The sequence below is a fragment of the Protomyctophum bolini genome (assembly GCF_963924005.1).
Source record: "Protomyctophum bolini genome assembly, chromosome: 8".
Taxonomy (NCBI): domain Eukaryota; kingdom Metazoa; phylum Chordata; class Actinopteri; order Myctophiformes; family Myctophidae; genus Protomyctophum; species Protomyctophum bolini.
This window is the reverse complement of record NC_137869.1, coordinates 8,032,986-8,057,177: the sequence shown is the minus strand read 5'-3', so window position 1 is coordinate 8,057,177 and position 24,192 is coordinate 8,032,986. Positions and strand designations below refer to the sequence as shown.

The window sequence follows — 24,192 nt, the reverse complement described above, 5'->3', positions numbered from 1 at the left end:
GCCACGGTTATGGTTATTATGGGCTTTCCCTGTCACGTGTAGCCGGTTTGGAAAGATTGGTATATCGACCCAAAGATCCTGTTCAGAGCACCTTAAACAAGTCTGAATTAGAAGATACGCCACCGGGACATCAGGAGCTCCCAGCCAGGGAGCAAAAGGAGGTGAATGTAGTATAGAAAGATGAAGGGGTGAAAAGTACTTCTACAGCAATCTAGTCAGGACTCAGGTGCTGCCTGGATGATCAGGATTCAGAGTTGGCCAAAAAATATATTTGAATATTCCTTTTATAACACGTAACACAAACATGTATTCGAACAATTTTCGAATGATTTCGAATGTCTAATGTATATGATTTTAATATGAATATTGCAGAATAATATGCTGTAAAACGTTCTCTTTCTTTATCTATATGGTCCGGTCCTGTATGGGCCGCGGTTGGTGCTGAGAAATGCACTCTCTTGAGTCTTGCGAGATCAAATGAATGATTAATAATTATTAATAGCCTAATTTCTGTATAATGTTTTAGTTTACGTGGCACAGTCTCGCCAGAACTCACACAGCAATTCTATTGTTATTTTTTTAATTCAAATCTTAATTTAAAATATTTTATTATTTTATTTTTTACATTCGAATGTTCATTCGAATATGGAATTTGGCAGCACTAGTCTTGTCTAAGGACGACCAAGAGAGAGAGAGAGCATGGCACTAACAGTGCTTTGGTATAGTTTGGTTACAGTGTTCTATTTGCTGTGTGTTTGACACTATCATACCAGCATGGTATTATCATGACTGTATCTTCCTGCTGCCTGTTGGAATGAGTTGTGTGACGGCTGGAGCTCAGCGGATGATGGCCTCCTCTCCACATACCTCCCCCTGGCCCGTCTGGCCCTCTGGCGACAAGCGCTCCTTCTTTTTAGATGAGGAGTATAAGATAGGGTGTTTGTTCAGGATCCCTTCATGGAGACAACAGAATACCTAACCTGCATCTCTCCTCGCCCTCGCCCCCAGGCAGGCACCTATACTTATCAGACATCACCACGTTTATCACAACATATGGGCTCAATCGTCTATGACTCTGCAATGAAACGTGGTAGATAACACTGTAACTGCATCACAGTGGTGAGAAGTGTTTGGGAGTCTGCCAGGAAGACATTAAAGGTGGTTTAAGTTATCTTTTTGTTAAGTGTTAAATAATATATATAAAAAAATAGGAATTTAAAAAATTCCAAAAAGGTAGCACATCCAAAAGCGGTGGACACACTGGACAGAGTACTCACATTTCCATTTATTTATTGGCACACACCAAAAAGGAACGCTTATGCGTTTCGGCTATGCAGCCTTCATTAGAGCTATGATGAAGGCTGCATAGCCGAAACGAATTTTTCTGGCCTCTCAAAACTTAAAAGAAAGTCCTGAGAGGTATTTAGGAAAAGCTGTACTGACTGGCAAAGGAGCATGAAATGATTTGCAGTTTGCAGCACTGTCGTTCAGTGCGGCTTTCTCCCTCTCTTCCCTTTCCAAAAGGTCCCCCCCCCCCCCTCTATCTTATCCAACAGCTTCCACAGCAATCTCCAAACCGTTGCCCCTAGATCCAGGTCAGACAAAAAGTGAGCTATGCTTTGAATATTTGTAATATTGAATAGTAACACAGAAAGATGAAAGCACACTTCCTCCATGGCATGCCTCTCTAATTGTGCAGCTGACTTTGTGGAAACCACTGCCGTATCTTATGTTTGGGTCTCAACATACAGAGAGAACCAAAGATGAAACGAAGCTGCCTTGAATATCAGCTTTCATACTGCATGAGTTGGTTACATACCGAGGTGTGAGGATAACTCCAGTGCTTGAATGAAGGCAGCCTTTGCCTGACTTTTAGGTGATTAGGAGACAACCCACAGAGCCTACTATAGTCCCTCCATGCGCCAGAAGTGTACCTCCCAGCCCTGGCAGAGTTCTGGAGTAGTTCCAACGGATTGTGTGGCCCTGGTTTTTCACTAGTGGGACTGATTGAGGGTAGCTACAAGTGAATACCAAACTGACACTCAGATCCTTACGAGGCAGATTGCATAATATACATATAATATGGATTGGGAAACTTCATAGTTCACCCAAAACATGACTTATTTTCTATCAATTATGACCAGCGGAGTCGACTCAGAGTAACCTATTTACTCAAAGAGTCTCCAACTAAGTCTCCTATGATAATGATGACCCGTCATCAACTTATTGGCTCAGGAATATGACACAAAAATAAACATCTCCGTGAATTCATGGGGTTTGTAATTGATAGAAAGTAAGTTATTTTTTAGGGGAAACTGCCATTGAGCAAGGCAGTTGGCTTCCTGTTTCTCCAGTAAAACTAGTCGGAGAGCTTTAAAGGGTAACCAGAGTAGTATCAGAGAGTTCCTTGGATGAGGACTGCCACTGGTTCCCTGAACTTAAGCTCTTTTGCTCATTAGTTTGATACTTTAACTGTGTGTGTGTGTGTGTGTGTGTGTGTGTGTGTGTGTGTGTGTGTGTGTGTGTGTGTGTGTGTGTGTGTGTGTGTGTGTGTGTGTGTGTGTGTGTGTGTGTGTGTGTGTGTGTGTGTGTGTGTGTGTGTGTGTGTGTGTGTGTGTGTCTGTGTGTGCGCGCAAACTTGCTATCTTGTCATGATTTATTATAGGGATGTTGTGGTGTTTTCAGATGGGAACTGTAAAGTGTAAACATCACTTTTTTCCCACTTCTCTCTCTCTTTCATTATGTACAGTACAGCCTCTCTCCCTCTTCCTGCTCATTATTCAGACTCACTGGACACACTCCAAGGTCATCTCTCTACGCGGCAAACGGCCCAGATTTCCACACTACCACATCCCTCTCGCTCTTCTAACTTCTTCTCTTATCGTCTTGTCAGCACTTTCACAAGTCCAAAAAAAAAAACCCAGCAGCATTGCAGGCCTCAGTTAGATTAGCTAAGACCAGTCCTGTTCTCATGGCTAGATGGACAGAAAGACCACAGAATGGAGTAATGGACTGATCATCCTTTGAGAATTGGGTTAAGTGTTAAGCTGGCATGGGCTAATTGCTATGTGGATGTTGCCTTTAGTTAACCTATAGCGGTGAATCCTATAGTTCCCACAGTGGATGTGTAGAACATACCTATTCAGTTACAGTCAGTTTTCAATATAATCTTATATTTAGGGCTCTGTCAACAGACTGACCTCAGAAATTACATTTGACTGACTTTCATACAAAGTTTTTCATACATCGTTATAATATTTTGCATAGAAATTGGCACACAGAATGTGAGAACTGGTCAGTACCATTCTATCCACAAAAGCAGGGCACTTGCCACTGATTGTCAAGAACGGAGTGGACCCATTATTTCACCTCGGTTACAAATTCTGATAGTTCTACTTGAATCAATGTAATATAAACTTGAATGAACTTATGAACTTAAATATTGACTCATGCAGGCAGCCTAGCGGACAGGTAGTACAACATCAATAATAGCTCCTCCAGGCTGTTTGGCAAAAGGCTAAAATAAAGATACAAATGTCACAGTACGTCAGTGATGTCACTTGACGGTGTGTTTCATACTTGTGTGGCACCCTTAATTTAACCCATTAACCCATTTTGACTGATTCTAAAGATATCTTCTACATTCCTGACAGTTTTCTGAAAAAGCTATGTTTCTATGTCAGTCGTTCTTCGATTTTTCAAAAATAGTAGACCTACAAGCTCGTAGCGCGCCACTCGGTGGCACGCGATGAGCTTGTAGATCTGCTATTTTTCAATAGCTAAAGCATAACATAATGCTAACACCAAAATGGGTTCCCTCCCCAAAATGGGTTTAACCCATTAAAACCGGGAAAGCCAGTAGCCATGACTTTTCATGTATTTTAAAATCAAATCGATACAAATCAAAACATCTAGTTCTATTAGCTTTACTGATTAAAATCAATGAATTCCACCCCCAAAGTGGATGATTTATTTTTTGAAGGAAGCTTGATTATTTATTTTAATAGCTGTAGTTTAATTGTTGACCAGCTTGCCTTGTTTGTTTGTGTACTTAGCTCTTGCTGTCTCCATTATAATCCTCCTTGCATCTCTATGTGTGCGTCTGTTAGCTTTGGCCTACTACGTCTGTTCAGGAAAGGCTGATCCAAGACCTACCGCGGCTCTAACAGACTGGCCTGTTATTAAGCCTTTGACATTGCTTGGCTTGCTTACTGTTGGTTTACTTGCAATATTTGTGATCCAGCAATTGAAGCTTGATACTACTTTTGAACTTAGATTGTCATCTCATTGATATAACTGACCCTGAATCAAAGGTGACATCTAATAATATAGAAATATGAAATTTAATTATGTAAGTCCTCTCCAGACAATTTGTAGATTATCGTGCATCCTGTCCATCTGGGTGATTCATAACATTAAATTTACTTTTTGTGCAGTGCACTCTGTGCAGCTCAGTCCAAAAGAGATCAGGGAAGGGAACCATTGGTCTAGTTTTTTACTCGTTCTGTCTACCAGTGTTTTATTTTATTTCACTCTCAACAAATTGATTAACCACTTATGCCCTATCTAAAGCTCACAGGGCGTTGTGAGCTTCTAGATCAGCTTTGAATTTGAAAATGTTTGCCTGACTTGCCTAAATTAGGATGCAATTATAATAAAAAAATTATAATGAAATTGTTGATTACTGATGATTTTTTTTAATCTATTAAACCGAATAGTTTGATTAACGTTTGCAAGGCACCCTAGAGTGATGGATGGGGTTGTCAGTGTTCTGTTCTGTTTAGTAAACGTGACGTGTTTGCTGACTGCTCCATCTGCGCTCCTCTGAGCTCAGCCATCCCCTGATGGGCTCGTGCGTCTATCTCACTGACGGCCATCAGCCATGGAGAAGAAACTAGACTTTTGTCTTTTCACAGAGGCCAGTTGTACGTTTAATAATACCTGCATTTCCTTTTTGTTATTTGGATTCCCCAGCAGCAGCTCCCTTTTCTAACTGAAAAAAAAGGAAGTGATGTCTGGCTGTACTGTTCTGTTCCTCATGTTCTCCTGCTAGGCTGCCTGTCAGAGTCTGTCACTTTGTGTCATTCTCTCTGTGTTCATCTACTACTAATCCTGCTGTCAACTGTGGGGATTCTCTGTACCTGGACTATTTGTTATTGTTAGTCCTTGGTTCCCGGGGACCGCATGTAAATCCGACGGAGCATTAGTCCGACAGCTCCCGTGCTTGCGGTTATGGGTAGGTTAGGGTTTGAGGTGGGTTGTCGTTTGTCAGACCAATGACTAGTCTAACTAACGTACTGCACCCGTGGTTCCCAGCTCCGGTCACACAGTCTATTGCTTGCTTTCTATTCCGCCGGGTAGTGAATGGAGTTTGTTTGACTAATTGCACTCAACCAGGTAGTGTTCAGTTAACCAAACCAGTTCCTGTTTAGGACCAACAGACAGTGCTACTGGTTCCTAAGGCTTTAGACTGGCGAGGAACACTGGTTTAGTTTAGCATGTGCTCTTGAACACCCCTAGCTATCCTTGTCCTTTCAAAGGCCAAGCCATTCAGGTCATTGTCACTTGAGAAGCAGCTGAAGCACCCTAAGCTGCGTCCAAGAATAGCACTGTTTTTGCAGTGACAATTTTTTGGACAGACTGCTAATTTGTTTACAAAGACCCCCAATCACAGTAGCTTCTCCTTCTTCTCAATGGTTATTGGTAGTGTTACATGGCCTGTGCAATATATATATATCAATATTTTTGAGATATCATCAGGCACGTCAGACTCATTCCGATTCATTATTTCTCTTGCCAAACCACAGTTGCTTCCTGTCCTGCTCTCATTCTTCAGCACAAAGGTTAGGCTAGGTCAATTTGTTTTCCACGCTTTTCCACTTAATTTTCTAATGTTTCTTTTGTGGCTTTCGCCTTTTTATTTTATATTTTTTTTATGGGGGGACAGACTAACATGAAATGGGGGGAGAGAGATGGGGGTGACATGCAGTAAAGGCCGTCGGTATCGGGAGTCGAACCTGCGGCACACTGCCAGACAGACTGGATTACCAGCCAGAGTGCCTGGACCGCTGAGCCACGGCCCACAGCACTCCACTTTCTTTTCTGACTGAGACATAATGTGAGTGGGTGTGAGAGGTGTGAAGTCTTATATAGACCATATGCACATGGCAGCCATCTTGTCATTAAGTTAATTGCAGGGTGGCAACTAGCCACTATTTGCAATTGACACCGACAGCCCAATGCCCATACATCCAAACAGTTCAAGTCCTATCTGAATGATTGTATTAAACAACGTCAACCAACATTGTAGCTGTACGAAAAGCTTGAATTATCATCTTTCTAAAATGTTTGTTTCCTAAAAATCCATTGTAGACTGTATGTTATTATAAGCTACTTTGTACTTTCTGTCAAGAAAGTTTGGAAGTACTCGTTTTCAGTAAAGCAACGTCCTGCTGCCTCCTGCATTTCCGACCACTTCCAAACTCCCAACATTTGTCAAAATAATCACCCGCAAGGAATCTCTTGACAGAAAGTAGCACAAACATAACAAAAATACAGGCACTGCTTCTTCTAGCATTGATCAAAGTGGCTTTTGTGACCAAAACGGAGCACTTTGAGAAGTCCAAAGTAAGAAATGAGTTTGACCGCTTTTTATAAGCTGTCCGATCACGACAACTGAAGAGCTGCTTGTCCAACTTTGGTCTCTTTCATGGAGGGAGGTACTGTGCTGTTGCCACACAGCCAGGCACCCAGACAGTAGTCTCTCCAGACTGTTGACTCTGTCAATAAAAAGAGGGTGCTGTTTTGAATGATGAATATGAATATATATATATATATATATATATATATGAAGAAGAAAAAAATATATATATAGATATCCCGCAGCACGCTGTCAAGTTGGAATACCAGTTTAGGGCCACAAAACAGTATATTACATTGCATTTGCTATGTTGTTCACCATGTTTAGTTAACCCATTTTGACCTGAGATCAGATTCTAAAAATGTCTTCTACATCCTGACAGTTTTCTGAAAAAGCTATGTTTCTATGTCAGTCGTTCTTAGATTTTTCAAAAATAGCAGACCTACAAGCTGCTCGTACAGAGGCTGGGGCCAGCAGTGTGAGGCTGGGGCCAGCAGTGTGAGGCTGGGGCCAGCAGTGTGAGCTCCAGGTGACTCAAAGCAAGCAGCCGTTGGCCGGCCAGCAGCAGAGCTGACAGGCGAGGGAGGAGAAACACAGAGCTCGGTACTCATCTCTGGCAGCTGGTGTAGAACAGATCCATACATTTAGGGCCGTGCACATACTTTTGAAAATGGAGGTATGCTGCTGCTGCTGCTGCTGCATTACAGTACAGTACAGTACAGTACAGTACAGTACAGTACAGTACAGTACAGTACAGTACAGTACAGTACAGTACAGTACAGTACAGTACAGTGAGTGATGAAACTGAATCACTGAACCGAGTGACCCGACTATTCTAGCGGTTCTATTATTTATTTGACTTAGGCATTACTGATAATTATTTATTTAAAAATAAATCTCATTGTGTTAATATTTTTGTGAAAGCACATATTCACAATGTCATTATCGAGGTATAGGGTCTAAAAATATCATGATATTTGAATTTGTTCCATAGTGCCCATCCCCGGCGAGCTAAGCTTACATTGTTTTCCAAGGAATGAGATTGAAATCTTCAGTTGCTTCAACTTGCTTGCCAAGTCAGCATTGTTGCTTTGCTGATGAGGCACAAAAGCTAAGCAGTAACCACTGTGCCTTGGAGGGAGAGGGATTATGCCTCACTCTCTCACTTTAATTGTGCAAGACCAGCGTCTGTAACAAGATTCTGACTTAATGACATTTGCGAACATAATTATTACTTTGACTTTGAAACACAAATTATGACTATAAATAAATGATACCTGTGTTGAGGGTCTCTCTCTGAGGGTCGCTTAAATTGTGTAATATATTTGTAATTGTAATATTATTCTCAGTGCTGCTCTGCAAGGCAGCCCACACAGTGAGACAAGACAATTGAGCAGCCCTTCCCTCTTCCAGAGGAAAACAAACACTCACCACTTCCAGTCACTACTCCAGTGAGGCATGCTGGAGAGCTAGAGTATGTCAGACATCTGTCTGTCGGTCGGTCGGTCGGTCGGTCTGTCCTAAGCTCACTGGCATGATGTAAGCCACGTACACCAGGTCATTTAGTGTTTGTGTCCTGTGTGAATAGGTGCTGGTCTCGAATGCTGGCTTTCTGTGCTCCGTAAACATCCCAACTTTACCATGGTTCATTTCCTTAATATTTATCCCTCAGCTGGATTGTCTCATTTACTCATTGTCTCATTTACTTAAACACATGTCCCTGCTTCTGTCTCATTTACTTAAACACATGTCCCTGCTTCTGGTACCTCATTAACCTTATTTTAACTGAATTATGTTACTGTAATGTAATGTTGCATGACGGAGTCCTGGCCTGTATGTAAGCCCATGCATGAAATCCATGAAGTCCACGCATGAATTAACAAAATGTTAAAATGAAGCCTCAAGCCTGTGTGCGCTGTGCTGTGCAGAGAGAGGGAGAGAGTTATTAAATTAGCTGGTCTGCAAGCCTAGCAAATACAGATGTTTGTCCCAAATACTGCTCATCCCCAAATGCCTATTCTAGTGTCACATGCTTTAGTTTACTTTATACACTTACACTCACACGAGCATTACATACTGTACTACCTTAAATTCATCTCAATGTGGGAACAGTCATGTACAGGCACTAGTTCTCAAAGGGTCGTCTGGGGACGACCCTTTCAGGGGAGGGTCCCCCAGAAAAATGAGGAACAGTTTAAACACTTACTGTATTTCTTTGTGCTGTGAACAAGCTTATAGATCTGATATTTGTATTTATTTTTTTATGTTGACAAAACTTCTCTTATGGAGTGTGTCAATCTTTTCAAGTCATGGCCATATCAATTTGGGGTTCCTTGACGTGAAATGTTTGAGAAGCAATGACTACACAGTATGGAACGGAATACAGGTCCATTAAGGAGGGAAATGTATGAATGCCTAGTATAGTATCCACTGCCTATGCCAGCTATATTCATCCAGCAATCTTACAGATTTGATGTGGCAAAAAGGCTTGTTAATCTGAACCTAATTTATACTGTGTAAGACAACCCCTGTGAGCCAGATTTCTGTGGACTGTCTCACAGGCTGTGTGTACTGTGAGCCTTTCCGTCATGTTGACCGTCTCACAGGCTGTGTGAACTGTGAGCCTCTTGGACTGTCTCACAGGCTGTGTGTACTGTGAGCCTCTTGGACTGTCTCACAGGCTGTGTGTACTGTGAGCCTCTTGGACTGTCTCACAGGCTGTGTGAACTGTGAGCCTCTTGGACTGTCTCACAGGCTGTGTGAACTGTGAGCCTCTTGGACTGTCTCACAGGCTGTGTGAACTGTGAGCCTCTTGGACTGTCTCACAGGCTGTGTGTACTGTGAGCCTCTTGGACTGTCTCACAGGCTGTGTGTACTGTGAGCCTCTTGGACTGTCTCACAGGCTTTGTGTACTGTGGACTGTCTCACAGGCTGTGTATACTGTGAGCCTCTTGGACTGTCTCACAGGCTTTGTGTACTGTGGACTGTCTCACAGGCTGTGTATACTGTGAGCCTCTTGGCATGACAGCTCCTGACATTTCTAGAGGCTCACACTGCTGGACACAGGATGCCGTCAGTGAGCCAAACGCATAGAGAGGATTAAATGCCCAGAGCTTTGAGGCCACTGCAGAAGACGGGTCAGCTGTAGCCTTGTAGCTGTACTGTATGTGTTCAGAGAGATCATACTTTATGAAGTTGTAAGCTGTTTATAGAGATGTTCTGAATTCTGATACCAGTCGTCCAGGGACCGCCAGGGTTTCCGGACCATTTGGTTCCATTCCATTTGTACATTCTCAGAGTTATGGGGATCCTTGAAATACAAAAGTTTGAGAACCAAAGATCTAGTGCTGCTCCCCAATGTAAATTGTACAGTGAGAATATAAATTGGTAGTGCAACATCAATTCAAAATACTGTATTACTGTTAAATGCAATCTCATCATGTGATGAATGACGTAGTATCGCAATGGCATAGTCTGCCATATTCGCCGATACCAGCATTTTAGGCAGTATTGGCAGATTTTCCGATACTGCCAACTGCTATTGGTATCGGAAGAACTCTGTATGTTTTAAGTGAAAGCCAATGCACTCAATGAATGCATTTTCTGCTCCATTTCATACCGAAACGTAATGTTAGATCAGATGTGTTACATACAGTACGTCTATACTGAGTTTTTCAGTTATATTGTAGCATAGGCACCATGCAGTATGCTCACATTGTAGTGAGCAGAACATCCACCCTAGCACTAGCATGTCTGAGAGGTCATTTTGAACGTTTTTTTATTTATTTTGAAGTTGATTATCTTTGCCCATTTCAGAAGGTTCCGCTTCCATGACCATCATCATCCATCACCATTCTATCATCTCAGACATTTTTGACATCTGAAAAAAAGTTCTATACAGTATGTGAATTTAAGCACATGCTACTTGTGTCTGATTTTACTTCAGACATGCTAGTGCTAGCGGGGTGTCTGGGTGTTGTTTTCCCCCGCTCGGCAGTGAGCAGATGTTGCAGTCTGTCCATGTGAGACGAGACAAGTGAGAGAAACAGCTGGAGGAGGCTCAGACTGAGACTAGTGCCCACCTGCTGTTACACTGGCTGGGGTCTCTCTTAATCCCCATGGCTCGTGTTCAAGATACTACTCGCTCTCGCACGCACGTGGACATGTTGAGAACACCAACGTTTTACGTTATAAATGTTTAGTATGGGTCCCCAGCATGTAGGAAACTGCTGGATGCTAACTTGCATATGTTGAGCAATTTTCGTAATTGGCATAATCTGTGACCATACCATTAACGATGGTAAATTTCATCATGCTTAATATGTAGCATGTCAAACTAGGGGGTTTTCATGATGCTGAATCCATTCCAAGCATTAGTTTAGCAAAAAAAATCACTCATTGGGCTAAAAACGGCCATTGCCGTCATCACAAATGTGATGATGTCAGCTGAGCACAATTGGGTGTGCAAGTGTGCATGGCCGTTTTTAGCCCAATGAGTGTTTCGAATATTTTGCCTTCTATAGGTTGTTAATGGTATGGATGGTCACAGATTATGGAAATTGCTCAACATATGCAAGTTAGCATCCGGCAGTTTCTACATGCTGGGGACCCATACTAAACATTTATAACATAAAACGTTGGTGTACTCTATGTCCGGGTTCACAATGGGGCTTTATGGGCTGGCTACTATTATACAGTATGATATTATACTACATATCTGATTTGACTTTTATAGCACTTAAATGGTATAAGACGGTTTCTCCAGATAGGGTAAATTGGCGATGGAGTGAATATCGGCCGATCACTGATTGATCGTAGCATATTCTCTACCTAATTGCAACCCAGCAGGTTGGTTCCTACGCCTTCAGTGTATGAGTGTGTGAAATCTGTGAGTGGGTGAATGTACTGTAAATGCACAATCATTTAAAAATGCTTTGAATAAAGGCACTATACAGAAAATACACACACACACACACACACACACACACACACACACACACACACACACACACACACACACACACCCTCATATACTTTAGTTACACATAATATAATCAAGTACAGATTCATTCTCTCTCACTCTCACACACTCCTTCCCTTCTATTTCCAGATTATATCTAATCGCTCCATCAGAAGAGTAAAGTAGCCTTTGACATCCACAGGCTTCAAACCCGCCTTGATTCCTACCACAGATGAGGAACGACTTAATGTGTGATAAACTCTGGCTTCTTTCTGTCACTATGTTATCAGTTAGATACATCACCTCTGCTCACGCTGATATTATTAATTCTGGGACCGCAATGGAATTAAGTCTTACAGTTCTGACGTTTTGCTATCCTGATGATACATCTCTTGCACTACCGTATGTGCACCTTGGTGAATTGTATTTGAATTTAACAAATAATAAAGCAAAAAAACTAAAATGTGCTCTTTGTGTCTATAGTACTGCTCTTGCTCATACAGGGTGTTCTGTTGTTTGTTCTTATAGTTTTAGAACTATTCTTTTTTTCATCCTAGTGTTCTGTCGTTTTGTAGAGACCGGTTGAGAGCGAGTTCTAGAGATAGAACACAGTGGGAGGTTTTATGTCCAACACCTCACAACAGAAAGCAGAACAAGAAAAGGCTTTAGGTTAAAATTCTGTAGGTCTCTTTAAAACCGCAAAAAAACATCTGTCCTTTTTAGATTTTAGCTGTTGGCTATTTATTTCATATTGAAAGTTGTGAGAACTGAGAGGTGAGAATTACTGATTTACAAGTCATTTGTCGTATCGGCCTCAGGTCTTAATTAATGGGTTACATTGATTCTCAATAGATTAATTGCACTTTGAATTGCACCTTGCACCTTGAGGGCATTTTTACTGCTGTTGATGTACTTGACAAAATACTCAATAAACATGTTTGTGTTATTTGACTGGAGGTTGTATCCATGCAATATAACCCCTTTACAATGTAAAGTCCTCCTGAAAACACAGATAACAGCTTGGCCTTTTCTTTCATGATGTTATCTGACGATCTTGGCTTGTCCTTTCTCTTCATGATTCATCATGATTTCCACTTTGATGGTTAAACATTCTATACTACTATAATATACTTAATGTTACAGTGACCTCAGTGCTGTGTACTAATAATGTGTCTAAAAGTACTTGCTTCATAATAATTGTAAATACTCAATAAAATGGTCCTTTTTAGATGTGACAGTCAGTCAGTCAGGAGGCAGGACTTTGTCAATCAGTTGAGGTCAGGAGGTTGTTGTGCATACAGAATGGATGAAGACGGCAGACAGTCCAGTCCAATACCTAAAATAGAATTATTGAACCATGCTCTGACCTAGAGAAGTGGTATAAAATCTTAGAAGGACAGAAAAAGAAAGTACAGATATAATGCACAGTAATGTTTGTAAAATCAACCCTCTTTAGTAATGCATGACATTCATTTCAGCAAATTGACTCAAATTAGTTTATTGTCAAAAATACAAATACATGTAGATGACATATTTGCCAAATGGATAAAGCTTTTATTTACAATGTAGAATGTACTACTAGACATCTAAAATTGCATAATAACAAACGACAACATGGGTACTGTAATGGAAGTATTGATGCAACCATCAATCCAGCTGCTACTCAAAATATAGCACAGAGAGAATGAATGTCTTACATGTTGAACAGATTTGAACCCAGAACAATGGTGCACATAGAGTAGTACAGAACTGTAACGAGACAGGCGTTGTGTCTTGGTGTCCCTGGCCTATACAGTGTACAACTTACACGTTTACCACAGAATGTGCCAAAGAGGGGTACCCAAGTACATTATCAGGATTTTAGCCTTTTGGTATGCACATCAGCTGATGCAGGTGAAGTGGGGCAATACTGCATCAGAACCATTTCATGTTGGGAATAGGCTCAGACAGGGGGGGGATTTTATCTCCTTTTTTATTTAATCTGTACATGGATGATCTATCTAGTAAAACTGGCTGTGTTATCGGTAATACTGTTGTGAACCATCTTATGTACGCGGACGATTTGGTTATCATTTCCCCGTACAGTGCAGGCTTACAGCAGCTTTTGAGGATTTGTTCCCAGTATGGTATTGACTTTAATATTCCAGATAGGGTAAAGGTAATCGGTAATAAAAAAATGATTGAAAATGTTATCTTTTACAAACCTTTCCTTTTTATCAGATTCATTGGGGGGAAATGGTATCCGTTAACTCACTCTCTCTCTTTCTCTCTCACAGGGCCACCATAGAGGAAGTGGAGGGGGATGTGGGTGAGCTGGAGTGCAAACTTGACAAAGTGAGTACTGACCTCGTCGTAACGCACACCACGGTACTGACCCAATACGTGTTGCTTCACTGTGTTATTGCTCAACTGAACTGAAACTGAAACTTCACTGTGTTATTGCTCAATGTGGAGGATTCTAGGATTCAAGTGATTAAAAGCGCAGTGCAGCTGGACCTGTAGCTTTCAGTCAGCATTTTGGAATCCTTCTCATAATAACCACTTTGGCTCTATTGCCTGTCAGCGAAGTCCCCGGTTCAGTCCCCGGCCAGCCGGACCAACTGAGAGCAAAATGTACTCAAACAAAAGCATTTGAGGCATCAATTAAAGTTCTCAGTTGCCATGACTGATCTCATTCATTTGGATGGAAGCTTACACTGTCTGCGAGACTGCGACGCGTTCTAAGCTTGTGCATAGCCTATTTTTGACTTATTCGTTAATTTTAAGATGAAAGAGTATTTGAAGTTCAACTGGTCAAACTAGCGATGGAACACATGTCCAATCTTTCAGATTACCCCAATGATCTCGGATATTTCGTAAAAGCAATGGTCACAGCCTGCAATCTGCAAATTCTGTATGGCTACAAATCCTAGATCCTAGATTAGGATAGGATTTCATGCAGAGGTTCACTCACTCGACTCGATCACACACACAATGCATATACAGTCAATGTTCACACATGGTCGCATACCAAACCCCGCCCTCCGTCCTTGTAAGTTAACGGTCCCCAACAGACCTGAGATCAGCCGGCAGGCAGCAGGCAGGTCACATCACTAGCGGTTCCTGGAGGTCAACGTTCATTGTTGTTGGACTAGCAGAGTTCCACCCTTCTCCTCATAGCGCATGTGACTCAGCCCTCCATGTCACTTCCTCTCCCTGCATGAAGAGGAAGAATCTACGTGCGTGCGTGCGTGAGAAAAAAGGACAGGAAATGGGTGACAAAGGGTAGAGTTCTTAGAAACCAGCATGTGCACACACACATACATGCATATTTGCTCTGAGCCACAACACACCCTTAATTAAGCCAATATTAAATCTTCTTTTCCAAGGGATATGTTTCTCAGAGATGTTACAGACTGAGACAATATTAAACCATCATGGATTTACAGAGACCGAACTGGTCTGACCGAATTTGACCAGAGCAGGCTGCTCTGGTCCAATCACAGTTGATTACGGTTGAACATAATGGTGAATGGGGTATATGCATACTGAATATAAATTAGGTTATATATGTATTTTTTATGTTTATTTCAGACCCGTGGGACTCCATATAAAAGAAGACATCACATAATATAAAAAGACAGCAGTATATAAATATATAAAATATATAAAATAAGCGCTATGCCATCTGGGGATCTATCATGGTTCTAAATGACCACTTTTTAAATTGCAATTTTATCATTTATCATTTATCATGCTGTGTATGTGTGTGTCTTATTATTTCTGTATAATTGATATTCATTCAACCAGGTATAGGGAAACTTAACGAGATTCAGATGAACCGTAACCTATTAAAACGGGGAAAGTATTTGTCATTTTTAGATTTTTAGTGTTGGCTATTCAAAAATAGCAGATTTACAAACTCGCAAGTGCAGCACTTTGTGCCACACTGCGAGCTTGTTCATGTACTCTATTTAAACATTTTTGCAAAAAAAGTATTTTAATAATTTTCTCTTCCGGGGGTCCCTCCTCGCACAAAACATTTTCAGATGGCGGTGCCCCGGCCAAATATATCTATACATTTGGGCATGAAAAGGTTTGAGAACTACTGATTTGTAGAATCGGCCTCGGGTCTTCACGGGTTAACAAGAACAAAGTGTTGTAGGACACGCTTCAGCTGACTCAGGGGTCAAACTTTCATTCGTCCGACCGACTGTTTCTTAATCAGTGTGCCACCCTGCTCCCCTCCTCCCCTTCCTGGCAGGGCTCCTTGACTTTGCCTGCTTTTATCCAGCTACAGTACTATGCCCTGCAGTGCGGCGCATTCCTTCAGTTACGTAAATCACTAATCAGGGGTCCTCAAATGCTTTGGCCATGTCACGCGACCCCGCTATTCAAAAATATCAGATTTATAAGCTCATAGCTAGAATATGCTGTACTTCGTGCCGTGCTGTGAGTTTGTAGAATATATATATTTTAAAGCTAACCTTTTTAACTTAAATCTTTGCTTCTGCAGGGGGGTCCCTGAAACAAAAGTATTTAGAGATGGGATCTGCGCTGGCGGCCAAATTCATACATGTATATGTATTTTTTTGGGGGATTTTTGCCTTTATTGATAGATTTACAGTAGTTAGACAGGAAAGAGGGAGCGAGATGGCGGGAAGACACGCAGCAAAGGTCGTCGGGTTCAAAGTCTGATGGGTGATGACTGGATAGTTCCTCTGTTATGACAACAAAGTACTGTACATACTTACACCCCCTCACATCTACCCACATACTCATGACATTCTGTCATGGATTTGTCTTTTTAGGTATTGGTAACCTCAGAATTATCAGGGAGTCCAGTCATGCTTGAAAGAGCTTAACTACTAACAGCGCTTCTGCAGCATATTCCAGTAAAAACAGTGGTTTGGTTTCACTGTGTCAGTGGTGTGGTTTTACTGTGTCAGTGGTGTGGTTTTACTGTGTCAGTGGTGTGCAGTACCTTGCTGAACATAACATTTCATTCCATCACGACCGATGGATTTCCTAGTATTTATCTGGGAGAGGGTACACCACGACTCCTCCAATGTTAAGCACTTTAGTTTCTCGTATCACCCTCTCTCCAGTACCTGTTGGGCTTGAAATAGGATCTTCTGTGAGTCTCTTAAAATGCCCCAAAAAAACCACGTCACATGTGTGCAAAGTGTCAGTAGATTGGCTATTTTCGATGTACAGTATCAGTATGTAGATGTACAGTATATAGGTTTACAGTGCTCATGTGTTAGTTGCTTCTTTTGGGCTTGTTTTCGTAGGTAAGGTTGCTTATTTCCCTCGCAAACACTGGTTCAGGTCAACAGCATTGTCTTTATTCTACGCCACACCCTCCCCTGCGTCGTCATCCTTGAGTACCTGCGTCACTTTAGCTTTTGTTGGTGTATTTCTCTCTGAATGTGTGTCATTCATTTGAAATGCCCAATTCCTTTCCATTTAGAAGCTATTTTATATCGCCGGTAACTGTAACCAGGGTTTAGTGTTTGATTTGTTCATTTAGGATGTGACCAATTCTTTATCTGGGCATTAAAACACCTCTCATCAACCCTTTAGATTAAACCGTTACACTGTGCTCATCCCACACTGATCTTGACTGGAGTTTTTTCAGTTTTAAAATTTTGTATCTATAAGTTGGTAGTAAAAACACAGCGTCATGATTGGTTGTTTCTTGTACCCAGTCTTAATATTGCCATAGAACAGATCCTGTAGTGTAGATAGTTTTTGATCCTGTAGTGTATATTACATAATTTCTGTTAGTGGCAGCGCTAATGCTAATGTGCTCACCCATCTGGTATTTTTGGTGCATCTGTGGGTACAGCTTTCAGTATCTGTTATGTTAATAGTCTCATCTTATACTTTAAATTTGCATAATTAGAATCTTGTAGGATAGCCAGGGTCGCAAAACTGTCAAAATGTCTTGTTGCAAATATATAACCTCAGTGAAACCCAAAGGACTTGGTCGCAGTTATTTAAGACTGCGATAGGTGTATTACTGTACATGGCATGTGTGTCACCATATACATATACATAGCTTTTGCAACATTTGCTGTTAATTTACAAACCATAAATTGTCTTCTCCATATCCCGGTGGTCTCTGTCCTTTCCCAGCCTATCGATGTCCCAAACCCTCAGCATACTTACTGTACAGTGTTGTTATTATTGTTCTTGGAAAAACAAAACATGAAAGGCATCTGTATATAGTTCATTAATGTGGATCCTCTGATATAAGATTGTTTGGTAGAGTTAGTAGGTGTTGTTGTTGTTCTTGCTTAAGCGCGGCACCCTGCTTCCTTGTATGCACCCTGGGTCCCTCCGGTGTCTGTAGTCATTCCATAGACTAGAGAAGTTACTGTAGGTGTCAGTCTCCAGGGCTGACTGAGTTCTCACTGAGCGAGCCCTCTCTACTGTAGGTAATGTACTGTATGACCCACCACTTAGTCATACAGTACAGTACAGTAAGGCTCAAATAACAATTTCACAATAATTGTCACCATGGCGCTGGCAAGGCAGGGAGTCAGTCAAATACTGATTCCCTGCCTTTTTACCATAAAGAATCGAAAGAATCTTCCAAATACAAATAGATGGGTGTTATTTTCTCAACCTCAGCAGATCAGCACCACCTTTTGAAAAACATTTAGCATCTCTCACTCAGTGAAATGATATTCCAAATAAATTACCGGTAAGTCAAATTATCTTTGCTGTCTTCACTTTTCAGTCTAAAATTATTAGTTTAGATAGATAGTTCCCTACCTGACAGTATGTATGTCTGTATGTCAGTATGTCAGTATGTTTGTATTAACCTACCGACCCTTATGTACTGTAGCTCTCCACACTACTACCTTTAGTACTCTAGTCTAGCACACTGTATGAACTAACAAGCAGGAGAGTAGCCTTTACTGGCAGCATTATAGCATTATATTGTCCTACTGTCTGTACCCTAATCCTAAATGGCTAAACCCATGAGGATGAATGAACCAGTGGATGGACACACAGCAAGGCGATGGAACGTGCACCATATGGGCCTTAGTTTCTCTTAGCTTGGCTTATAAGGATTCAAGTGAAGATGAGGGAATATTCTGGAAGGAGGAAGGTGGAGGAAGTGAAGTACACAATTCTGTTTGCGTTCCATAACGTGTCGACGTAGATAATGGTGTTGGGATTAAAAAGACAATACCTAGTTTATACTGTGATTAAAAAAACAATCTTCAACAACCACTTTTTGATATGAAATGCAAAACCTGCAATGAAATGTGACCAGATTTGACTGAGAGCCTGCCATCGCGCAAATTCCAGCTTTTCACCAGAGGAGAAAACCTTTTTTTTTGTTCTATTTTTTCAAAATGAGTTAATAGCACAGGCAGACTCTTCACATACTGTCTGAAATAAGTATCAGAGCTGAAATATTAAATAAATGCTTAAACATGTAGCTAGGGTAATGTTAGAGACCACAGAAGTGAACCTTTATCAAGCCTGTTTTATCAAACTGAACAACCAATATGTCAATTTGAAGCTATGATTCCCTGCTTTCATATGACATGAAAAAAACGAAAAATCCAATGGCAGTCCAATTTGGTCACAAATGGTGTTCCCATGACTTATATATACAGTGTGCGGTTAAATATTCCGTGTTATCATTGTAGCTGTAACCATGCAGCCCACACATGCACAACGAGTTCTGTAGTATTTTAGGCAGCAGATGAGCGTCATTATTTAGGCCACAGCGTGTTGAGTGTTGAGCCTCTGCTGCACTGCCTCCAGTGTGAGAGGAAATTGGGAGATATGCCAAGGTTTGTTAGTGCGTTTACGTAACCTGGTATTATCCTCACCGCTGATGAGTCAGAGGGGAGAGAGTCTCCTTGTTAATTGCCAAGAATATATGTGATATAAAAGGTTTTAGCAGAGATATACTTTACATGAAGCACCCAGGAGGTCTGTCTGTGTTGGACATATTAGATATCTAAGTCTGTTGTGGTGATGGTATAGGCCTGATTTTATGACTTGGGTTCCTGGGAAAGCTGAATGGAAAAAACAAAAGAGGCTGCCTCTTGAAATGTATTTCCTTCAGGGTCCATATCTTCTTCAGAATAAAATGTATTCTGAAAGAAGGCATGGCCGCCGTCTCTCTGATCTTTTTCTGTCCTGCTTCTGTGTTCAAATAAATCATCTCTTGAGAATGAGAAATGCCCTCTGTACTGTCTGCCACAACTCCTTAGTTAGTATATCCGTAAGCACACATTACTTAACCCCATTTTGCTGCAGTCCAAGAGAGAGAAAGCTGCTGTTTTTCTACGGGCACACAGCTGCCGTTTGTGTTTGAAAGTAATGCTCATGAACAGCTGAAAAATAACCTATACATAACTCGGACAACGTTCTTCCGGGGCAGGAGAAACAAAGGAATAGATAAATTGTCAGCAGCACATTTATCCAGTGTTTAAAATATGAAACACTGCCCGTAATAAGCTTTAACCCATTCTGAACGGGAACCCATTTTGGTGTTAAGCATCATGCTATGCTTCAGCTATTGAAAAATAACATATCTACAAGCTCATAGCGCGCCACCGAGTGGCGCGCTACGTACGAGCTTGTAGGTCTGATATTTTTGAAAAATCGAAGAACGACTGACATTTTTTAAATCTGATCTCAGGTCAGAATGGGTTAAATATGAAACACTGCCCGTAATAAGCTTTAACAAGAGCCGTTTCACTATTAACTCACTCTCCTCCATTGTCCCCTCCTCTCTTCCTCATTCCCTCCATTTTTCTCTGTCTTTCCCCTCTCTCTCTCTCTCTCTCTAGCTGGTGAAGTTGTGCATTGGGATGATCGATGCAGGCAAAGCCTACAACACAGCAAACAAACAGTTTGTCTGCGGCATCCGGGAGCTGGCCCAGTCGTCCACCAAAGATGAGGTCATCGAGGTAAACAACTATAGTACAGTCTTCACCTATATATATCTATATACAGTATATAACACTAAATAACAGTATTGTTGTCTACAGGGTTTCTTTTCACTTTTGTTTTGTTTATTTTACATTAAGTTATGTATAAAATGGAGTCCAAATAAAATAGAGACAGCCCTTTAAGGCCACACGGCGTGTTGTGTTGTCTTTCTCCCACACATTTTTGCATGGAGAGGCTTGCACTTCCGGTCTCACAGTTTACTGTGTGCATCTCGTCAGGTGCTGCTTTGAGTCCTACGTTAACTTAACTCACAGTTTACTGTGTGCATCTCGTCAGGTGCTGCTTTGAGTCGTACGTTTGCTCTGTGCCGGTGTAATGTGTCGCTGCAGGAGGCCGTTTATGCAGGAATAATGCAAAGTTGTCTTGTCTCATTGACCGTGCATATTGTGCTGATGATTATAATTATATTATTGCAATAGTATTATAGTGAAATGTTTAAAATATTAGAAGCTAATATAAATTTGATTTAATACACAGACCAGTGTTTTAACCACTTTCACCCTGGCATCCCTACTGTACTTTGGGCATATTTATACCTGGAGAATTGTCATGACTTCTAAAAAGGTGTCATGAGGCATTTGCCTCAAATAATTTAAATTATTTTGAAATATTGCCAATTCTTGTGTGAAAATAACAGATCTACAAGCACACACACACGTGAGCACACTGAAGTATAACTCGTCTCAATTGGTTAATGAACATATTTCTCTGTCCACAGTCCAGCCTGTCAAAGTTTGCAGAGAGCCTGCAGGAGATGATCAACTACCACACGGTAAGACGTCAGAACGGATGTCCTGCTATAGCTTCCTGTCAACAGTTAACAGAGGATAACAAAAAGCAGAGATGAGCCCACAGAACCACAGGAAGACATTCTTCACTGTCGAGGGATGGAGTTCAGAATGAAAGACCGCTTAGTTGCTGCTGACTCTTGGTTGCATGCATGATGCGTTTGTTTTATAACCAATGTGTCAGTGTGGGGTGTGTGCTCTCCGCATTGCGCTGAGGTTTTACTTGTCATTTGAAAGACCCCTAAACAGAATTGTAAAATTAAGTAGTCCATCCGGTTTCCTGTGGTCTATAAAGTTACTGTTACAAGTTTCCTGTCCTTGTAAAAGACAGCCCCAGTGTTATGGGGCCTTCAACCTCAGCTCAGCCTTTATCCAAACACAACTAAACAAAACATTATAGTTGTAAGAACAGTTTACGACTTGATAAGTGTCACGGACAGATGTGAATTCAGAGGACACGTGGTACTGCTGCTGTGTAACAGCTTTGCAAGTTTTTGTTTTACTTACTGTGTCACTGAATGTAAAGCCTTATTATTAGTCTCCATAACGCTCAGGTGATCGTCCCAGATAGGAAGGCAATAATTAACCACTGGGGTGCAAACCCTGCCCATACCAATAGCTCTTGTTCTACATATCTCTGTTCCTGAGATTATTTATGTAATTTTGACCTTCACTTTGATCCCAATCTTGACCTTTTGACCCAAAAGCTATAGGCTCAGTCTAAATATGCGGACTTTCCCGAATTTGCAGAATTCCAGACTTAAGGAGTGCCTTCCTGCAAAGTACTGAGTGGTTTATGGGTGGCCCAATTCTACAATTCATCAACGTCTGCAACTGGACTCATTCAGAGTTTCATGCAAAGCTACACCAGACAGCTACAGTAACGGGATTACCGCAAATTAATTGCAATTAGGATGTGATATTGTTTACAATATCATGTATTCTGTCTGTTTATAATGTAACTAATGATGACTTGAAATCATTTTAGGTAATTTAAAATGCCTATAGCAGTCGCAGTGACACAAGAACCGATCAATTGCTTACCTCTTGTATGTCCTGCAAAGCAAGCGCCTGAATGACTGGATCAAATGATAAAAGCCCATGGCCCATGAGTGCTGTTTATTATCAAATAAAATGCACAATAATATTAGCCAGTGCAGCATGTTGCTTCCGGTGGCGTACGTAGCTTGTCGTTGGGCGTGTCCACAGCAACGCGTGTAGTCTGAAATCCTGTATCATTAGTCATGCGGCAGCCATGTGTGCCCTTGCAGACTTTAGCCTATATGATGAATGATGCAAAGCACTCAACTTATAATGTCACAGTACTTACAGTAAGACTGATGTCGGCATGCAGGGGCAGAGTCCTCTACTCTGGACAGACTGGACCTTTGGATTCAGCCTTAATCTCTTCAGGCCAGCCTCCTGATCATTCACACACACACGCACACACACACACACACACACACACACACACACACACACACACACACACACACACACACACACACACACACACACACACACAGTTGGTTTCTTCAAGGCGGCCCACTGACCACCATGCACTCACATGAAAATACGCCCATCGGTTCTCTAGTTGTTTTGTTGACAGTTACACACACAGACGGGACTACTTTGCAATAAATACCCTGCCACACATACAGTACATGCTATATCTATGGCATAACACTTTGGAAGTTACTCAGTAATCTCATCTCCTACTCTTCTAGTCCCCTAAATCCCAACAAAACAGGGTAGGTCCAGTGACTCACCACTGAAGGGTTAAGTTTCTGCCATAAACTTCCCTGACCCTCGGAGAGCCACAGGCCTGGGGCTTACACTTACACTATGGCTCAACAGAGGAGAACCACAGGCCTGGGGCTTACACTTACACTATGGCTCAACAGAAGAGAATTTACTGGATAACTATATCATACCGCACTATACTTTCCCGGTCTAGGAGGCTAATAAGAAACTGTATGGCGTGTTGAGTCACATGGGGGATCCACCCTGTTGTGGCTCCGTTGGGGACGGGGTTACTGCTGGTCCAAAAGACTGAGGTCAGGCAGTTACTGTAGCTTTTAATGGTCACAATGTTGTGAAAACGACTACACGGTTCATTGTGTCCGATAGAAACAATGAAACCCCACACACTCCAGAAGCTCTCACCACCTCCTGAGTTCTGCCCTTATGTACACTGTTATCTTGAAGTTAGGCAAAGTAGGAGCCGTTTTTCTGCCAGATGGTAAAAGTTAACTGCTGCTCAACATTTGCGTCTAGAATGCCATAGTGGTCATTGGTCTAATACTTTCAAGGCCATCCAAAACCTCCCTTATCTGTCTGATCTTGTTCATGTCGACATTCCCACCTGGTCTCTTCGGTCTGCCTCCTCCATCAAACTGAAAGTCCTCCCAGCCCGTCTGTCCACCATGGGGTCAAGAGCTTTCAGCCGCTCTGCCCCCCCCACCTCTGGAACTCCCTCCCCCCTGATATAAGAAACATGGACTCAACCACCTCAAAACCCACCTGTTTAGGCAGGCCTATGATTGATCTGTTTTCTGCTGCAAGCTATAAAAGCTATACTTTCCTTAAGTGCCCTGAAAGGCGCCTTATAAATAAAATGTATTATTATTATTATTAAAGGCCCATTCATACTCGCAACTCGCCTTTTAGGTGATGACCTTAATTATCACCTAAACGGTGATAATGAGTTGAGGCCATCATACTCGCAGTGATGTCCTTAAGACCCCGCCTCCCTCTGGTTCAGATTCCGTGCCTGCAAAACCAAGGGGACCCACTTCTAGACAAATCAGTGAATGGAGACCCAGCCTGTGTGG

At 41.6% G+C, this 24,192-nt stretch overlaps 1 protein-coding gene across 4 annotated transcripts in view; it reads left to right on the top strand.

Moving 5' to 3' along the window:
* LOC308320428 (arf-GAP with coiled-coil, ANK repeat and PH domain-containing protein 2-like) overlaps positions 1 to 24,192 on the top strand; it is a 91,509-nt gene that overhangs the window by 7,222 nt on the left and 60,095 nt on the right. For all 4 annotated transcript variants that reach the window (XM_080770822.1, XM_080770823.1, XM_080770821.1 and 1 more), the window contains exons 2-4: positions 13,877 to 13,934; positions 20,408 to 20,527; positions 21,289 to 21,342. In XM_080770822.1, the coding sequence (XP_080626948.1) occupies positions 13,877 to 13,934; positions 20,408 to 20,527; positions 21,289 to 21,342 (232 nt within the window). The remainder of the gene's footprint in view (positions 1 to 13,876; positions 13,935 to 20,407; positions 20,528 to 21,288; positions 21,343 to 24,192) is intronic.